Below are 18316 nucleotides of genomic sequence, written 5' to 3'. Positions count from 1 at the left end.
GCTGGCTGGGGGACTCTGCTGTATTCCTGCTGAGAAGGGGGAGGCCTGAGCTGCTCTCCCCTACCCACCTTTGTGACAGGCCCTCCTTTGTGACACCTTTGCTACTGTCCAGGGAGAAGGTCGGGCCAAGCCCCATCACAAGCTGCGACCTGATGGCTAGGGAGATGAGGGGCCAGGCCTGGCTCAGCTCTCTCTTGGGGTCCCAATCACCACCCTCCCCTTGGATCCATCCAGATGCCTACTCAGGCTGTCCAACTCCAGAACAACCTCATGCCCCAGGGTCCTGGGGCAAACAGGCAGGCCCCGGGAGTTCAGGCCACCCGGGCCTGCATATGACCTCATGTGGAAAGGCTAAGCGGTGGCCACAGCACCAGCTGGGACCACTAACAGGTGCTCTGCCCTGCACCCCCACCACTCGACTGTCCACTGCCTCCGCCCTGCAGCCTACCCAGGTCCAGCTGGCCACCCTGGCCCAGCAGCTTTCCGAGGAACCAGCAGGTGAATGGTGGGTCCTGGGGCCAGCCAGGAGCAGGGAGGCAGTGCCCATGGTGGGAGGGACACAGCTGGCACAGAGCTGCTGGGGGTAGGCCTGGGAAAATAGACTTTATTGGCTCCCAGGGAATGGGAGAGCAGGATCAGAAGTGGACACACTCAGGACCCAGAGACTGGCATTGGGGAGCAAGGTGCCGGGCCTGGCCAGGCCTTGGTTTCCCTGAGGACAGACACGAATGGTGGCCTCACTGCACAGCTGCTCAGAGCCGCCCTGGCAGAGGGGTGAGAATGTGGCCCCCCGGTGCTGGCAGTGCCCTTGGCTCCTGGCACGGTCTGAGGGTGTCATCTCTGGGGCTTCGGGGGCAGCCGGCACCTGCTCCCACACCGTGCTTCACTTCCGGGCCTGTTCGTAGTTGTGGGTAAACCAGGCACAGGTCTCCTTCACGGCTGCAGAGGTGGGCGGGTGACAGGTGGTGGCAGGTGAGGGCCGAGGCTGCGCTGACCTCCACTGGAGGAGATGCGGAGGGTGGAGACCCCAGGACACCGGCAGTCACCCCTTCTGGGTCCTGCCTCCCCGACAAGGGTTTGGACGCCAAATCTACAGGGTGTCTTCAGCTCCGAGCAAGGAAGCCACTGCTTAAGGAGGGGCAGGAGTGACCCAAAGCCAAGAAGGAGGGGCTGGGAGGTCCCGAGGGATGGGGTAGGAGAGCCACGGGAGGGCCGGGGGCTCACCCTGCTTGAAGGGTGTAAACCGGAAGTCGGGCAAGTAGGTCCGAAGCTTGCCGTTACTGGCCGTCTTCTTGAACTGCCCATCTGACTTGCTTGTATCAAACTAGGTGCCCGGTCAAGGCCACAGCACAAGGGGCACCCACCCCACCAGCCTGCCCTTGAACCTGCCTTTCCCAGGGGAGCTTTGGGGACAGAAGAGCGCCCCTCCTCTCCAGCGGCCAGGCGAGAGCCATTCTGCATCCATCAGCCCCACAGCGTCCTGCCCCAGAGCCAAAGGATACAGTGACCTCCCCGCGGAAGTCCATGGCCTCCACCACGGCTTCGGCTGCCTCCCGGATAGAGACCTCATCCTCCTCGCCCACTGTGGGGAGCGGGGGGGACCAACAGCCAGGTGAGGCCTCCTCCGCCCGGCCTTGCAGCTACCCAGCCCCCCGCCATACGCCCGTTCCCAGCCCCAGCTGCCCTCGGCACAGACGTGGGTTCTGCCCCGGGGCAGGGGCAGTGGGGCCACCGGGTGCCCACCTGACAGGATGATGGGTTCCACCTCATCGTACTCCCGCAGGACCCAGATGAAGAGCCGAGCCAGGTCCTGGAAGTCAGACGGGGTCAAAGGACACAAGTCACGGCCACCTGGAGCCACAGGCCACCTCTCTCGGGTGGCCCTGTTCGGTGAGGGCACAGCCTGGGCTCCCCGGGGGGGGGGGGAAGCCTCTCCCTTTGGGCAGCCTAGCCACCCCAGCCTACCTGACAGAGAGAGTCTTATCTTTCACTGAGCTCAGAGCTGCACCCAGCGACTCCCATGGGGCCAGGCACCTATAGGGACCCAGCGAGGACCAGTGGCTGCTGCTCCAGAGGCTCAGCCTGGACCCTCACTCCTTTCTGGGGCTCCCTCACACTATGGCCTTCCCACAGCCAGCATGGCAGGCCAGGGAACGTTCTAGTAGAGAGCGAGGCCCAGTCCTGCACAAACCAGTGAGTAGATGAACTGCCTCCGTGGCTTGCCAGTGCCCCACACCGTCAGGGCTGAGCCGCTGCCTGCAGATTCAGGGAGGGGGCAGGTGTCAGAGGGGACTCCACCAGCCCCCCCCCCCCTCCCCCCCCCCCCCCCCCCCCCCGGACCTCACCAAGCAGGCACTCACTCTTAGCCAGGTGCACCTTGTGGATGAGGCCGGGCAGCACGTGGCCGTCCTCGATGTTGAAGTTGTCGTGGGGCCCGAAGACGTTGGTTGGGATGACGGCGGTAAAAGTGCAGCCGTGCTGCTGGAAGTAGGCCCTGCAGGGTCACAGCGTCTCTTGCGGCGCTCGCCTGGGACCGCTGACCCCACCACACCCGCCCTGGCCTCTGAGCGGGGGGAAGCCGAGGCCCGCAAAGAGAGGGCACGATGCTTGGGAGCTGTGCCAAGGTACCCACTGGGCCCTCCTCCCTTTTCCTGTCTGGCCTCAGCCGGGCCAGCGGGCGGACGACCTGTTCTGCACGTCGATCATCCTCTTGGCGTAGGAGTAGCCAAAATTGCTGTTGTGCGGAGGCCCATTGTGGATCTAGGGGAGCAGAGGCAGGCTTTGCTTTCCTGGCCCCGCCCCCACTGGCCCCGCCCCCCGTTGGCCCCGCCCCTCACCATAGTCTCGTCAATAGGGTAGGTGGTCTTGTCCGGGAAGATGCAGGTAGACAGGCAGGAGACCACCTTGCGCACGCCCACCTCGAAGGCCGAGTGCAGGACGTTGTCGTTGATGTGAATGTTTTTCCTCTGGCGTGGGGGTGAGGGGGGTGGGCAGGGCAGATTCAAGCCCCTCTGAATCTGCTGGCAGGACCCCAGCCCTTACCTGCTCCTCCAGGGACAGAAGCAGGACACACCCTGGCCCCTCCCACGAGGGCAGCACCTGAGCCAGTTTATCCTAACTGCTCCTGGGGACAAGGCTAGACCTCCCAGCGTAGACCTCCCAGCAACCATGCCCCCTCTGGGCCTGTTACATCCTAGGCAGGCAGTCCTTTGACCCCCCCCTCCCCACCCTTGGGGCCGTGGGGTGGGGCCGGCTGGAGGAGAGGACCACATTCCCTAGCTCAGGGCTGGGCCTCACCCTCACAGGCTGCTGAGGGCAGGCCCGATCTAGCCCCCAACAAAGGTGGAGACAAGGGGCCCCTCCACTCCCCTAGCCCAAGGAGACTACCCAACTTTATCAGCCGGTAGCAGTGAAGCTTTGAGCAGCCCCACCCCTCCCCAGACCCCACTTTCCCCAGACCCTGGGATGAGACCGGGCATGAGATGGCCCAGACATGAGAGGCTTCGACTAGGCGGCTTTCTTGGATGACTGGCCTGAGACAAGGAAAGCCCTGGGGTGGGGCGCCCCGGGGCAGAATCTGATCTGAGCCTCTGCCATCCCTGCGCCATAAAGACCAGATGCCCAGCAATGGTGGGTCCAAGCCTCAGGGGCGCAGCCTGGCAGGAGCAGGGCTATAGGCAGAACCTTGCTCCCCTCCTGCCCCTTCCACCACATCCCAGGCCCCCAGGTCAGACACCTCAGACCCTGAGCCCAGCTCACACCTCTGTGCCCCAGAATGCATGGTGGGCCTGGTTCAGCACAGCTGGACCAGAGATCCTGGGAGCAGAAGGGTCTAGAGACCTGGGGGGGCTCAGCGGGTAGAAACCAACCCTATCGAAGTCAAACAGCGAAGGCTGGCTACTCTCACTTCCTCCAACCCACAGTCAACTCCATGGCTTTTCCCGTGGGGCCAAATGCCCCCACCCACCTGTACGCCCATCTGCCTCCAAAGCGAGTGTGGGTCACCGGGGACCCCATGGGGACTTGCCCCCACCAGGCTGTGCCAAGCCCTGACCCTCAGGGACTTCCTGGGGCCGACAAATGAGCATGAAAAGCCAACAAGAAGTTCCCAGTGCTCCACGGGGCCCTCTCACTTACCCAGAAGTCCAAGTTGTATTTGATATTCCGGAACAGGCCCCCCACCATTGCAGCAAGGTGGATGACATGTGTGGGCCGGACCTTTTCAAACAGGGCTCGGGTCTGTGCAGCATCCCTGGGAGGAGCCGGGGAAGGAACTAGCACCCTGGGGGTGGGGTAACGGGGGCAGGAGTAGACAGGGCTGATGGCAGGAAAGGCGGCCACAAAGGAAAGTGGCCCGTGCAGGCGCTGGCCGGTATGAGGGTGTGGACCTCCAGAAGAGATAGGAGGATGTTTGCCTAGGAACAGAGCTGCACACACCCGAGCCAGGCCAGACACCCGGCAGGGAGGACCCGGACCGGAGGCTACCAGGCTCAGGGACAGGCCTGGCCTGGAGCTCTGGGTCTAGAGAGGGTGTGGGTGAGTGTGCTCCAGGGATGGGTCCACTTACGTGAGGTCAGCATCCTTGGAGGAGACGAACACCCAGTCCTCTCCAGGCAGCCCAGCTCCATCTGCTACCACCTCTTGGATGGCTCTGCCCACCAGCCCAGAGCCACCTGTCACTAGGATTCGCACTGACCCCCCAGGCTCACCCATGTCGGCTGCACCTGTGGGGGCAAATGGTGGGAGGCATATGGAGCCCCACTCCCTGGAGATGTCCCTGCGTGGGGCACTGCCCTTGGTTAGCACTGGGCCCCAGGGCAACTGTCCAAAGGCTAGACCGGGGTTTCCTGGGGCCACTGGGACAGGATGAGACCCGCAGGGGAGGAGAGAGAGCCTGCTGGGGACCACCCGAGTCTCCCCCTCCCCGCCCCATTCCCTAGGAAGCCTTCTGCCTAGAAGCTCACAGGCCATAGACAAGGAAGAGGAGAGCCCGTGTTTGCAGTCCGGTGCCCAGTGGCAGCCAGCTGCTCCAGGAGAGCCTCTGCCAGCCTAGTTCCTCCTAGGCAGGTGGCACTTCCGGCTCAGAACTGGACAAGCCTCGGGGCGCCACCACCCTCAAGAACCCTAGCCTAGGGGCTGGAAATCTGCTCGGACCCCTACAGGACGGCTCTGACCCAGCTGCAGGGCCTGATGGCCGGCATCAACCGGAGGGGATACTGCCGCGACATCGGCTGCTCCCGACCGCGCCTACAGTCCAGCAGCAGGTCGGTGGGGAAACACCACCGCGGCCGGGACTCCTCCCACGCCCCGTTCCTCTCCCAGATCCCCGGGACACCTCCACGCCCTCGGAGTCCCCACACCCCTCAGGGTTCTGCGGCTGTCACGGAACATCGAGAGCCGGAGCCGCAGCTCGCCACGCCGGGTCCCCGCCGGGATCCTCGGCGCCGCCGCGCGGCGTCTCACCTGTGCACGGCCCCACCTGCCCGTCGCCCGAAGAGCGGCTTCCGGCAGCGGATTGAGCGTCCAGCCGCGTGCAGGGGCCAGGTGGAGGGGGCGGAACCGGGAGGGACCCGGCGGGCACTCCCGCGGCACTCTGGGAAATGCAGTCCCGGGGGCGCCCCGGGCGCTGCCGGGAAGTGGAGTCCGGGAACGCGCAGCCGCCTGGGAAATGTAGTTCTCGGTGCTCCGCCTCCCCGAGGCCTCAGGGGGGTACCGGACAGAGAGACCCCGTTTGCTCCGCCGGGGCGGATGGGTGGTGGGAGAGCCGCGGAGGCCGCGTGTACGCGGAAACTCCGCAGCATCAGAAAGGGGGAGCGGCAGGCGCCCGGCCGCGGTTGCAGGACAGCGACCGGCCGCGGGCCGGCCTCGGGGGCTGAGGCGCGAGCTGCGGGGTCCGAAGGGCAGACCGCGGCCACCGTCCTTCGAGCGCCGCGGGGACGGGCGGGTCTCGGACGTCCGGGTATCGAGGTGAGAGGTCGCGTGGAGGCCCTCTCGCTAAATGCAGATATTTAACAGCAACCGACCTTGCTAACACACTGGCAAACAGAATGTGCTGTGCCCTCCGACCTTGACAACATATTATTATGAAAATATATTCCATTTAAAAAACATCCATAAATTTGGGGGCACTTGGGTGGCTCACTGGGTTAGGCTGGCTCAGGTCATGATCTTATGGTTCCCCGGTTGGAGGCCCACCTCCGGCTCTGCGCTGACAGCGGGGAACCTGCTCGGGATACTCGCGCTCTCTCTCCCTCTCTCTCTCTCTCTGCCCCTCCCCTGCTCCTCTCTCTCTGTCTCTCCCTTGCACGTGCTTTTTTTTCTGTCTCTCTCTCAAAATAAATAAACTTTAAAAATAAACAAATTTTATATACCTAGAAGTCAAGAAACTATCAGAGACGGACGAATAATTAGCACTGCTAATGGGGCGCCTGGGTGGCCCAGTCCGTTGAGCTTGGACCCCAGCTCAGGTCACCATCTCGAGGATCGCTCTGCTGTCAGCCTGTCAGTGCAGAGCCGGGAGCCCATTTCAGATCCTCTGTCTCTCTCTCTGTCCCTCCCCCACTTGCGCTCTCCCAAAAATTAAAAAAAAATTAAAAAAAAAAAAACATGCTGCACTTCCCACACTGCTGCATAGTCATCCTATATAATTTAGTTTTCTTGTCTGCATTTCACCAGTTACTAAGCCGGATGTTATAATCAAAATTTGTCACATAATTTGTATTCTTTTGACCACAATGCCACATCAGACGGTCTTTCCTAAGTCTTTGTAGTTTTCTGGTTTTGTTTTTTTGTTCTTTAGTTTGCTTCGATTTGGAGAAACTGCTTTGCTGAGGCCGTAGCAGCTGGAATTGACAAGAAAAATCCATAAAGCAGTACTTAGATTCAGAAATGGACCGTGGATTTTTACATATCACATTCCCATACTCTAAGAGGGTTGCATATGGTAATGTATTGGTATTGCAGAAAATGCTAGCAAATGCTTTAATTCAGATTTAAAATCGTCCCCGCTACGGAGTGTCATTTACTATCACAGCAATGCAATATTTCGTAAGCTCTTTCACATTTTCTGATGCTGGAATATTATAAAGAAGACAAAAAATAGCAAACGACATCCAATTTACAATTCTTTAAAAAAAAAAAAAATGTTTATTCATCGTTGAGACACAGACAGAGACAGAGTGTGAGCGGCCGGGGGGCAGAGAGAGAAGGAAACGGAATCCGAAGCAGGCTCCAGGCTCTGAGCTGTCAGCATAGAGCCCAATGCAGGGGCTTGAACTCCTGAACCGTGAGATCGTGACCTGAGCTGAAATTGGACGCTCAACTGACTGAGCCTCCCAGGGCACCCCTATTTACAACTGTTCTTGGTAGTATAGTTTCATCTGTAACAATCAGAAAATCATTTCTACTAAAATTACATTTGGGCTTATTTTTGTGAGAATGTTCTCCTTGGTGGTCATGCAAACATTTTTGTTTCTCGTTGTTTCCATTTCACATATTTATCGGAATGTAACTCTTGTGTGTTTCATGTTCTGTTTCTGTCAGTTTAGAAAAACACTTTCTCTAAAAGTAAACAATCCATTTTAAAATTCCGTTTGAAAGTGGAATTATCAACCTTAGATCTCTTTAGGGTTCGGTCAGCTTTACAAATATCAGAAACAACCAATAACAGTTCATATCAAATCGCTGAGGCAGCACGAATTCAAAACTGATCTTTTCTAGGAAAGACAGTCGGTTCTTGTGAGCACCTTTTGTGTGCCTTCTCTCTTAGAGCTTCCACATCTGTTCAACACCAAACCTAATTCCTTTAGTGTTTAGCCCCAGATTCCGGGATGTGTCTTAGGCAGGGAGAGATTCAAGGTCAAAATCGATCCATATTTCATCAAGGTGTTCTATCTCTGGGCTAAATCAAAAAACACCCTGATTTTGAGTTATTTTAAGGAGCATTAACAGCACGACTGAGGCCACACCTCAAGCACAGATAAAACGATGCTCCATAGATGACACAGTAATACATCTAGTTTTCCAGCCTAAGTTCTGGCTGGTTCACCTTTTTCTATACTAACCATTTTATTTCCATTTTCTTAGGTTTGTCTTCAACAATCTTTTAAATCCGTGCATATGATTCAAGGTTTTTTATTTTTATTTTTAATTTTTTTAACATTTATTTTTGAGAACCAGAGAGAGAGCATGAGTGGGGGAAGAACAGAGAGAAAGGGAGATAGAGAATCTGAAGCAGGCTCCAGGCTCTGAGCTGTCAGCACAGAGTCCAACGTGGGGCTCGAACCCGTGAACCCTGAGATCAGGACCTGAGCCAAAGTCAAATGTTTGACTTAGCCCCAGGGGCCCCCAAAATCAAGGTTTAAAAAAAAAAAAAAAAAAGCTTTTCACTTAAGTCAAAACCTGAGCCACTTCAAAATGAGTAAAATCAGTGAAATACTTATCAAGTTTTCATTTTCATTTTTGGAAGTTCATCATTATAGATAATACACATTGGTTGTTGGGGTGTCTGGGTGGCTCAGTTGGTTAAGTGTCAGAATCTTGATTTCAGTTCAGGTCATGATCTTACAGTTTGTGAGTTCGAGTCCCGAGTTGGGCTCTATGCTGACAGCATGGAGACTGCTTGGATTCTCTCTCTCCCTCTCTCTCTGCCCCTCCCCTGCTTTCTGTCTCTCTGTCTCTCTCTCAAAAATAAAAAAAAAAATTTTTTTTGAAGAGCAGGATATCTGTGGGTTGTACACGGGAAGTTGAATGGTGGAGGCACTTAGGTAAGGAAAAAGGTAAACTAGCGAGTCAGATCTTTCTTGCTTTCCTTCCTGTTCCAATCTGGGATTTTAAGAGTACCCAGAAATTAATGCAGGATTTGCAATAGTGGCTGAGGAATATTTTGCAACATCAATTCATATTTGTCTTAAATCTACATATATGTACGCATAGATGAAACATGCATTTGACTTAAGGAAAGGACTGGGAACAAGCAAAATACGGTTTTAGGGATTGATTTAAAAAATTATTGAGGGCAAGTAGATACCACTGGCACCGATATGGTTGGAGAAAATAAAAGTGAACGAGCCAGAAATGTTGGCCAAAAAAGCAGGAGCATTTTTTGTGCGACATGTCATGTCACAGGGAGACCTGACTTTAACTGTACTGATCATAATGACATTCTCTAGATCAAACACAGTATTTTCTGGATCTGCCCAAAGCTGAAACGTCTTGGAAAACCACATCACATTTGACCTTGTCATCAGCCTTGGACATGTGATAGGAGTGCTGACTATGGGCTTCACATGTATTTAATTTAGATACTGGAAGGCTGAAGACCTAAGCAAGACAGCGGAAAGTTCCCAAAGAGCAAATCATGGTTCCAAGTGGCAAACAGAGTTACTTTTTTTTTTTTACTTTTTTTTTATGTTTATTTCTGAGACAGAGCATGAGTGGGGGAGGGGCAGAGACAGAGGGAGACACAGAATCAGAAGCAGGCTCCAGGCTCTGAGCTGTCAGCACAGAGCCTGACACGGGGCTTGAACTCGGGAACGGTGAGATCATGGCCGAAGCCGAAGTCAGACGCCCGACCAACTGAGCCACCCAGGCACCCCAATCTTGTCCATGTTTTAAGAGAGCCAGTCCTGTCTCCACTCAGGCATCTGTGAGGCCTTGTCCTCCAGGAAGCTTTCCTTGCCTTGCTGAGGGGGCCCAGGGGCACAGCCCCTTTTCCAACTTCTGATTGTTACATACAATTCCCTGTGAATCCTCCGCTCCCCGCATCTCACCCCTTGTGAATATCGTCCTTCCTCAACTTTCTTCAGATTTTCTTTTGCTTCCAAAACCTTGCTCTGGCTGGGCTATTATGATAGTCATCACAACCCAGACGTGGGCTTAGGGTCCACCTTGCAATGCAGGGAGGGGGCAGCTGCCAGCCGCTAAGCAGAGGGTGGGTCTCTGAGGCAGCTGACTGGTCCCCTTCCATGGCGTTTCTCATCTGCCACTAAGTTCTCATGGCAACGAGGGCTCTGCAGCCAGACTCCAGCATCAGAGAGCTAGTCTGGGGGGGGGGGGGGGCGGCAGGCAACAGGAATTAACTCCCGCAGGAGCCTGGTGAGCAGAGGCGGGTGGCCCTCCCACAGTGCTAACCCCCCAGGCATCCTCACAGTGTCCTTCCTGGGAGCCGGGCCTGTAAGAGAAGCCATGCAACCCCAGCGAGGTTTTGGATGGAATTGAGATTAAGCATATGCTGTTTCTTGGGCGCCTGTGCTGGGTGAAGGTGGCATTTCTGGAGGCCTCAGCCAGGACAGCCCCCACTGCCCCTGCAGATCCAGGAAAGGCTCTACTCCCAGCCAGCCTCCCTCTCCTCTGCGGGGAGCCCAGGGTCCCACTGACCAGCCCTGCTTCACGGGTCCCCCAGGCCTGTGCTGAAGGTTGGGAGAGGTCTGGCTCTGCTCTGACCCCTTAGCTTCAACATCATCCTATTTCTAAGTCTCTTTGAATTCTTTTGAAGTCATCTCTACCCCCAACGTGGAGCTAGAACTCATGACCCTGAGATCGAGAGCCACATGCTCTATAGAGCAAGCCAGCCAGCCAGGCGCTCCCTAAATCTTTTGTTTGTTTGTTTGTTTGTTTTTAAGTTTATTTATTTTGAGAGGGAGGGAGAGAGTTTCAAGCAGGCTCCTTGCTGTCAGCACAGCGCCCAGTGTAGGGGTTGAACCCACGAACTGTGAGATCATGACCTGAGCCGAAATGAGGAGTCAGATGCTGAACTGACTGAGCCACACAGGCGCCCCCCCCCCCCCACCAAGTCTCAAATAGGGATGGGGGGGGGGTTCTGTGCAGTCCTCCTTTGCTGGCCAGCTGACAACCTGCATCGCGTGATTACATTGTGTGTAACCTCCTATGTATCATGAGGCCATCACTTCAAAGTTTACTCACACACCTCCACTCACTGTGGCTGCAACACTCATTTCTTTTCTTTCTTTCTTTTTTTTTTTTGAGAGAGAGAGAGAGAGTGCGTGGGGGGAGGGCAAAGGGAGAGAGAGAATTCCATGCGAGCTCCGTGCTCAGCGCAGACCAGGATGTGGGGCTTGATCTCATGACCACAAGGTCGTCACCTGAGCTGAAATCAAGAGTTGGAAGCCCAACCGACTGAGCCCCCCCAGGCGCCCGTCGTGTCTTTTCAATACAATTACTCTCAAGACACTTTTCTCCGACAGGACAGTGTGTACAAGGGCGGGGTGTTTAACTCACTTTATGGGGAAACTGGCTCACCATATGGAAAAGACTCAGATTCCAACATCTCATCATATTCAGAAATAAATTCCAGATGGCTGGAAGACCTAAGCATGGAAAGTAAAAGCGTTAAACCTCCCTGAGAAAAGGGGCACCCAGCCAGCTCAGTCAGTGGAGCCAGCGACTCTTGACCTTGGGTTGTAAGTTCGAGCCCCACGTGTGTGTAGAGAGTACTTCAAAATCTTAAAAAACAAAAACAAAAGCAAAAACCCTCTCTGAGAGGAACGGACAGTGAACATCACAAAGGAAAAGAGACCCCAGGGCACCAGGGTTAGTGAAGGGCACACAGAACTGTGGGAAAATAAAGGCAATACGTTTGCAGTACACGTAGCAGGCACATGACTTGTATCCACCCTAAAAAGCTCCTAGTCGCAAGGAAAGAGACAAGCTCAGCGGAAAAGCGGGCCAAGGTCATTTTAGTCCGTTAACAAGAGGCTCAAATGGCTAATAAGCACGAGGGATTGGCCTGACTAGCAAATCAGTCGGTTCACTGAAGCAGCTGGAGGGGTGCGACCTGGGGGGAGGAGTGCAGGGGAGCATTGGGAGGATGGAGATGTTCTGTCTGGATCGTGGAGGTTACGTAGGAGGATACATTTGGCAGAGCTATTTATCACATGTATTCATTAAAAACAAATGCATCTGCTGCTAAGTTAGGTCTCACTGAATTTGAGAACAAAAACCAGGATGCTGCTTTTCACCCCTTAGATCGGCCAATTTCAGGCCAGATAAGGGTTGGTGAAGCTGCAGGGAACGGAGTCTCCCACTGCGATAGACGGAGCGAAAGTTAGGACAGCCACTGAAAAGCCAACGTGGCAACACGCTAACACTAAAATCTGCACATTTGGATCCCGTTTCTAGACCTGTCGCCTAGAGAAATCCTTGCTCAGACACGGAAATACCGTACGCGGATGTGCTCTCTTCCATCACTCGCAACAGAGAAGAGTAGAAAACACACGGAACGTTCATCAATAAGGAGGGGTGGGGAGCAGTGTAGACACACGGCGGAATGCGGTGGGAGTGGGTGGACCAGACCCACTGTGTGTGTTAACATGGGGTGATTTTAAAACAATGCCGAGTAAAAGCAGCCAACTGCACAATGACTGGCACGCCTGTTCCGTGAGTGCTCAAAACGCACGCACATAGCGATACCAACAACTGTGCTCCTGCCGCGCCTGCCCACACTTTCAAGCGGCTCCCGGGACCGGCAGGAGATATGCTCCTGGCTCCTGCGCGCTCCTAACGCTGTGCTCCATTCGCTACCAGGGGTCCTCTGCACCCCCTGCAGGCGGGGCAGGAGCGCCCGCGGCTTCGGTAGTTCCCGACCGGCCCGCCGCCGCCGCGTGGCCCGGCCCGGCCGTTCGACACCGGCTCTTCCGGGGGGGAGTTGCGGGGGCCGATTCCGCGGGACCGTGTCCGGAGGCTACTTGTGCCCCCGCAGCACGAGCCACACAGCCAGGTAAGAGCGCGGCCCCGGCTGCTGCGGCTTCCGTCTCCACCGGTAAGGGCCTTGCGGCGCCGCGGCCGTCGGCTCTCACCACCACCGCCTGCCCCGGAGCGGCCGCGAAGAGAGGCCCCGGGCTCCGCCCGCTGGAGTCGGGATCCGCGCTCCACCCGGCGCCGACGCCAGCGTTTACAGCTCGCCGGCAACGAAATCCCTCGCGCGCATCTACGCTCGGGAACGGGCGGCACTAGGGGTGCGGGAGCGCGGGGACCGGACACCGGCCTCGTCTCGGCGGCGACGCGCGCGCACACACACACGCACGCGCGCGCGCCCGGGCGGAAGTGCGCACCAGCGAGAGTCCGTCAGCCCCGCTGCACCTAGAGCGGCCCCGGAAGTTCTCGGGGCTGGGCCTCGGCCAACTTCCGGCCGCGGCGTGCGGGCGGCGCTGCGGGCTTTGTCGGCGGGTCGTGCTTTTACCGCTGGTCGCGGGGTGAGTGGGTCGTGTCCGGCGGAGGGCGGGCGCGGGGGCGGTGGGGTCCGCCAGGCCGGCAGGTGTCGTGGGCGCCGGGCGCGGCCCGCCCCGCGCGGGAGTCCCGGAGCCGGGGCTTCGGTGAGCCCGCCTCCGAGCAGCCGTCGCGGCCTCCCCCGCGCGGCCGCCGGGGCCGCACCTTCTCTCCCTGGGGGCCGTCATGGGAGCAGATATTCGGGTCCCAGGCCGTGGAGCCTCCAGCTTAAGCGCCTTGCGCCGCAGTGCTCAAGTCGGCTAGCTCCTCCGGGGTGACCTGGGGGAGGAGGTGAGGGCTGCAGGTAGCGCTGCTGTTGCGCTCTCAGCCTGTCCCCTCTCTCTGGGGCCTCTGTGCTGATGGGGGTGCAGAGCCAGCACCCCGTGCCCTGGCGGGGGTAGGGTGCAAAGGGAATTGGGCCTGAAGAATTCTCTGGCGTGGAGAAGTGGTTGGCTGCGCTGTTCTAGCTCTTTCCTAAGGGTTCCCATCCCTCTAGAAGTCTATCAATCCCGGTGGCTGACTGCTGATGTCAGGAACGGTTTACCCTCGCCCCCTCCGTCCCCCCCCCCCCGAGACTGGTTACTTCATGGTGTCGAGATCCTCGGCCGGGAGCACGCCTGAGGTTTCCCAGGAATGTTAGCGGGAGGCAGGCTTGGACCTCAGCAAGTTTGTGTGTAGAGGTTGTGCTCATAATCGCTCTTTGGCATGTCTTTTTTCCCCGTGAGCCAGTCCCAGTGAATGATAGAGATAAGTGTCTCTTGCCCGCATGGGATCCGAGATCCTCATCTAACCTAGTCTTCAGGTGATAGCCTGCTCCCTGTCCACAGATATGGAACCTTTGACCCTGTTAGAGATGTAGTATTGTAACTGTGTTCGCGACGCCAAGAACCACGGAATCTCTTTTAAGGGAGATGTGGAGAGAAATTGGGAGGGATTGCTCCGTTTTTTCACAGGCCTGCACACGCAGCCCCGGCCTCTCCTGAAGTGAATGGGGATGGATGGCTGACTCCTGGAAAGGTCTTGGGGGTGATGTGGAGACAGGACGGAGCTGAAAAGGCCCAGACGACAATCGTGAGCCACAGGTGGAAGGGGCGGTGGGGGAAGCAGCTGACCCAGAGCGGGGCAGTGCCATCGAAGCGGTTCAGGGAGCCGTCAGGCATGTCCACTGCCGCCTCAGGTCGTGGAAGGTGACTGGCGTAAGGTCACTGGACTTGTCGGGAGAGGAGAAGGCCGTCAGTATCCTCGGGCAGAGCCCCGGGAGCAGGAACCAGAGGACTGTGGGGTGGGGTGGGGAGGAGGGGACAGCAGCTAGTTTGGCCTGAAGCCGGTCACCTGCCTGGACCTCCTGGGTAGTTGTGAGGCGAACACGAGGAAACTAGAAACAAGACACCTTGCGGAGTGACCGGCACGTACCAGCTTCTCCGTTTCCTCCCTAATTACAGAGGTGCAGGTCCTCCAGGAGTTGTGCTTCGTGTCTCGGTCAGGTGCCCCTTGCCCCCGTCATTACCAGTGGCGAAGCTCGGACAGCGTAGTGCTTCCTTTCTTTAGGCTGCAAGCCGCAGACAGCGACTCTGGGAGCCTGTGAGCCCGGGGCCACGGTACCCTTGACCAGTGCCTGCCTCAGTGCCCCTCTCTTTCCACCCCAGGGCCGTTTGGGATTGCTCACAGGTTCCTGCTCCAGGTTAAGATCCCACTTCTTTTCCAACACCAAGGTTTTTCCCTTCTCTCTCAACGTCAAGTGTGTGTTTACACGTGTTACATTTTACCCAGCAGATACTATGTGTTCTAACAGAAAGGTGGGCCATGTTAGCTCAGTGTGTTGTGGGGTCAAAAGCATCCTGTATTTTTACTTCCTTTTGTGCATGTCACTCAGGTTTCTTTAAGTGAAAGTGTATCGGTGTAATTTTGCTTGAATTCACAGAGGAAAACAGCTAAGCAGAAACCGAAAGAAGGCTGATTTTCAGATAAATGTTTATTCAAAGCAAGGTTTAGCTCTCTGATGTTAAGAAAAAAATATGAGGGGCACCTGGGTGGCTCAGGTCATGATCTCACGGTTTGTGAGTTTGAGCCCCTTGTCAGGCTCTATGCTGACAGCTCAGAGCCTGCTTGGGATTATCTCTTTCCCTCCCTCTCTCTCTGCCCTCCCCCCTGGCATGCACACGCGTGCTTGCACTCTCTTAAAAATAAACGTTAAAAAAATTCTGAAGACCATTAAAAAACACTTTTTTTTTAATGTTTATTTCTGAGACAGAGACAGAGCATGAGTGGGGGAGGGGCAGAGAGAGAGGGAGACACAGAATCCGAAGCAGGCTCCAGGCTCCGAGCTGTCAGCACAGAGCCTGATGCAGGGCTCGAACTCACAAACTGTGAGATCATAACCTGAGCCAAAGTCGGACGCTTAACCAACTGAGCCACCCAGGTGCCCCCCCTTTTTTTTTAATTAAAAAAAATTTTTTTTTGAAATATTTTTATTTTTGAGAGAGAGCTTGAGCGTGGGAGGGGCACAGAGAGAGGGAGGGACAGATCCAAAGTGGTTCCAGGCTCTCAGCTGTCATCACAGGGTCCCAGGCAAGGCAAAAAACACATTTTTAAAGCTGTGTTTTCGTAGACAGATGAAAGCTTGTTTGCAGGGAGTTCAACAGTCCTTTTAAGCATAAAAATCACAGGACGTTACTTTCAAGACAAACAAAATCCCAACGTTTTACTGCCACCTTTGTTAATTAGGATAAGTAAGACTTAATCTATAAGCTTACTTCTGTAATACTCATTCCACGTGATCCGAGCAAAGCATAGCATCCGTAACGGCGACAGATAACACTTGGGAAAAAAAATCTTTTGCGTTAGGGACATGGGCGCTGGAGGAAGACAGATCGAGATTTGAACCTCAGTGCTGCCTCTTACTAGTTTAGTGACCTTGGGCAATGGACTTTCTCCCTTAGCCTCTGTTTCCTCATCTGTAAACTAGAGTAAATACCCAGGGAACACCTGCCTCATAAGGCTTAGAGGAGCGCGTGACACAGTGGGAGTCAGGTGCTCGGCACTGTACCTGGTGGGGCTCGAGGGGCCCTAATAAATAGTGCCCCTCCTCCCCTTCTGAGCTCTGAACCAATGAGGCATTTGAGCCCACCGCCGCCTTCCCACTGGCAGAGGCTGGGCCAGAGCAACAGTCAGACTGTGGCGCCCTCTGCCGGGAAGCCCTGGCGGCTCAGAGGGGAGGGGCCCTCGGATCCTGCTGACTCCCTCCATCTCTGGGGGGCAGACAGCCCCAGGCAGGTGGGCAGAATACCTCAGGGAACGTGCTTCCTCGGGACACCAGGGGCGCAGCTTGGCACCCCAGGGGCACGGGGACGGATGTGCCTTTCGTGTCTGATCCGAATAGGGATTCAGTCACTACCTACGGTGGTGAAACCCTTCAGAGAACGAGGTGACATCTGTGTGGACGGACTGGAGCGTCGCAGGATCTGTTGTAAATGGGACGGTTGCAGATGGTGAATTCCGTTCTTATTTTTGAAAATCGTGTGTGCCTGAGTAAGTGGATATGTTTTTGCACAAGTGCACGGCATTTGTGCAAGCAAAGTGTGAGCGAATGCGTATAACCAGAACAGCTAACGGGGGCAACCTGTTGAATTGGTGGGGGTTTTTACTGTGTCTATATCGCCTACACTTTATTATTTGAAATACTCTCACAGGATGTATCTTACGTTTGCAGTGGCTAAGAATTAAAAGGATGCAAAAGTAGAACAGGATGTAAAACTGAGCCGTATGGTCCTGATTTCATAAAAATACTAGTGCAGAAAAAATACCAGAGAGAAAATGCTGACTGGTAATCTTAGGTTTAAAGGTCATTTTATTTTTCTGTTTTCAGTCTTTCCATTGTCTCCGTTTTCTCAGTTGGCATAATTTATCTCGTACCTTTAAAAACTAACTAGTTAAGAGTAATTTTTATAAGCAGGAGCAAGATATTTTTAAATCACGTTAGTGAGCTGGCTCAGGAGAACACGGTCGGTGAGCGCCAGCAGGCTGGCCTCGCGTGGCCCGGGTCCGCGCTGTGCCGAGCGGCGCTGCTGCGGGGAACCGTGTTGGCAGACCTCACGCGGACGTAGTGCCTGACACACACCTGTGCTCAGCTCCTTGGCCTCAGCGCCAGTTATTGGTACGTGGGCTCAGTTTCTTTTTCATCACTGGGAGCACCGCGTCTTGAGTTCGGCTTGTTTATTAGCGTTACTTAGGCATTATTCAAGTTGCCATAACAGAGATGCAAAAAACTTGACTTCTCGTTGCGTTTCACCTACCTAGGCGGCTCTGGCCCCCAAGGCCTCTGGGAGCCTGGCTGCTTTGCCACATCCACATGTCACCGTGGGTGGAGGTAGGGACCCCGCACACATCCGTTCCCTTCCCGTGTCATTGGCTGGAACCCGACCTCGGGCCTCGACCGAGTGCAGTCGTTGGCTGGGCGGCCACGTGCCCGCTCAGATGTTAGGTGGGAAGCAGGGATGCTGGGCACTCTCCGGTCGGCCATAGCTTACCCTCTCCCCCACTGCTTTGTCCCACACACCAGTCACTTCCTCTGGCCCAGATGGGCGGGCGTGGCTTTCTCCACCAGGCGCCCGTGCGGTCCTTTGTACTCAAGACTCACGCGAGTCCCGGCCTCCCTGAATGCTACGCCTGCACGGGTTCCCAGTGGAATCTGCAAACGTGTCCTGAACAGGCGGCCGCTGAAGCAGTTCTAGGACCCGTGAGCCAGCAGTCACACTCCTGGGTGTCTACCCGGCAGAAGCGACCTGCATCTCCGGGAGTGTTTTCCGCAGCTTTAATCGTCATCCAGACCACAGACACCTGAGGCGTTCGTGAGACGTGGAGAAGTGAATTGTGACCTGTTCGTGCAGCGGTATGCTGCGTGTCACTGGAGAGCGTGAGCCGTCGTTGCCTGCCGCGGTGATGACTTTCACGGGCGTGGTACTGAGCCAAAGCAGATGCGTTGCTGGGGGAGCGATGGAAATGTTCTGGAGGTAGACGGTGGTGGTGGTTTTGCAATCTGAGGAATATTCTTTTTTTTTTTTTTTTTTAATTTTTTTTTTTTAATTTTTTTTTT

At 55.7% G+C, this 18316-nt stretch overlaps 2 protein-coding genes across 2 annotated transcripts; one reads left to right on the top strand and one right to left on the bottom strand.

Annotated features, from left to right (window-relative positions):
• Positions 1–795: 795 nt before the first annotated feature.
• GFUS (GDP-L-fucose synthase) lies at positions 796–5546 on the bottom strand. Its single transcript, XM_049632813.1, has 11 exons — positions 5464–5546; positions 4568–4724; positions 4138–4252; positions 2838–2966; positions 2687–2760; positions 2361–2494; positions 2192–2256; positions 1744–1810; positions 1503–1582; positions 1225–1324; positions 796–939 (listed from the first exon to the last, which is right to left on the bottom strand). Exons 2-11 carry the CDS (start codon positions 4711–4713, stop codon positions 884–886), a joined length of 966 nt encoding a protein of 321 aa, XP_049488770.1. The 5' UTR covers positions 4714–4724; positions 5464–5546; the 3' UTR covers positions 796–883.
• Positions 2491–6012, top strand: LOC125924910 (collagen alpha-1(I) chain-like). Its single transcript, XM_049633729.1, has 2 exons — positions 2491–2624; positions 4941–6012. The coding sequence occupies exon 2, from the start codon at positions 5191–5193 to the stop codon at positions 6010–6012; it is 822 nt and encodes a 273-aa protein (XP_049489686.1). The 5' UTR covers positions 2491–2624; positions 4941–5190.
• Positions 6013–18316: the final 12304 nt, after the last annotated feature.

This window comes from Panthera uncia, chromosome F2 (genome assembly GCF_023721935.1).
Source record: "Panthera uncia isolate 11264 chromosome F2, Puncia_PCG_1.0, whole genome shotgun sequence".
NCBI classification, from domain to species: Eukaryota; Metazoa; Chordata; class Mammalia; order Carnivora; family Felidae; genus Panthera; species Panthera uncia.
This window is presented reverse-complemented; position numbering and strand designations above follow the sequence as displayed.

Bases quoted from the DNA above. Each gene is read 5' to 3' on its own strand.
- LOC125924910 (XM_049633729.1), top strand. From the start codon at position 5,191: ATGGCCGGCATCAACCGGAGGGGATACTGCCGCGACATCGGCTGCTCC.
- GFUS (XM_049632813.1), bottom strand. From the start codon at position 4,713: ATGGGTGAGCCTGGGGGGTCAGTGCGAATCCTAGTGACAGGTGGCTCT. The intron at 2,967-4,137 runs GTAAGTGAGAGG...CCCCCACGCCAG, and splicing joins AATACAACTTGGACTTCTGG to AGGAAAAACATTCACATCAA. The intron at 940-1,224 runs GTGAGCCCCCGG...CCACCTCTGCAG, and splicing joins GTTTACACCCTTCAAGCAGG to CCGTGAAGGAGACCTGTGCC.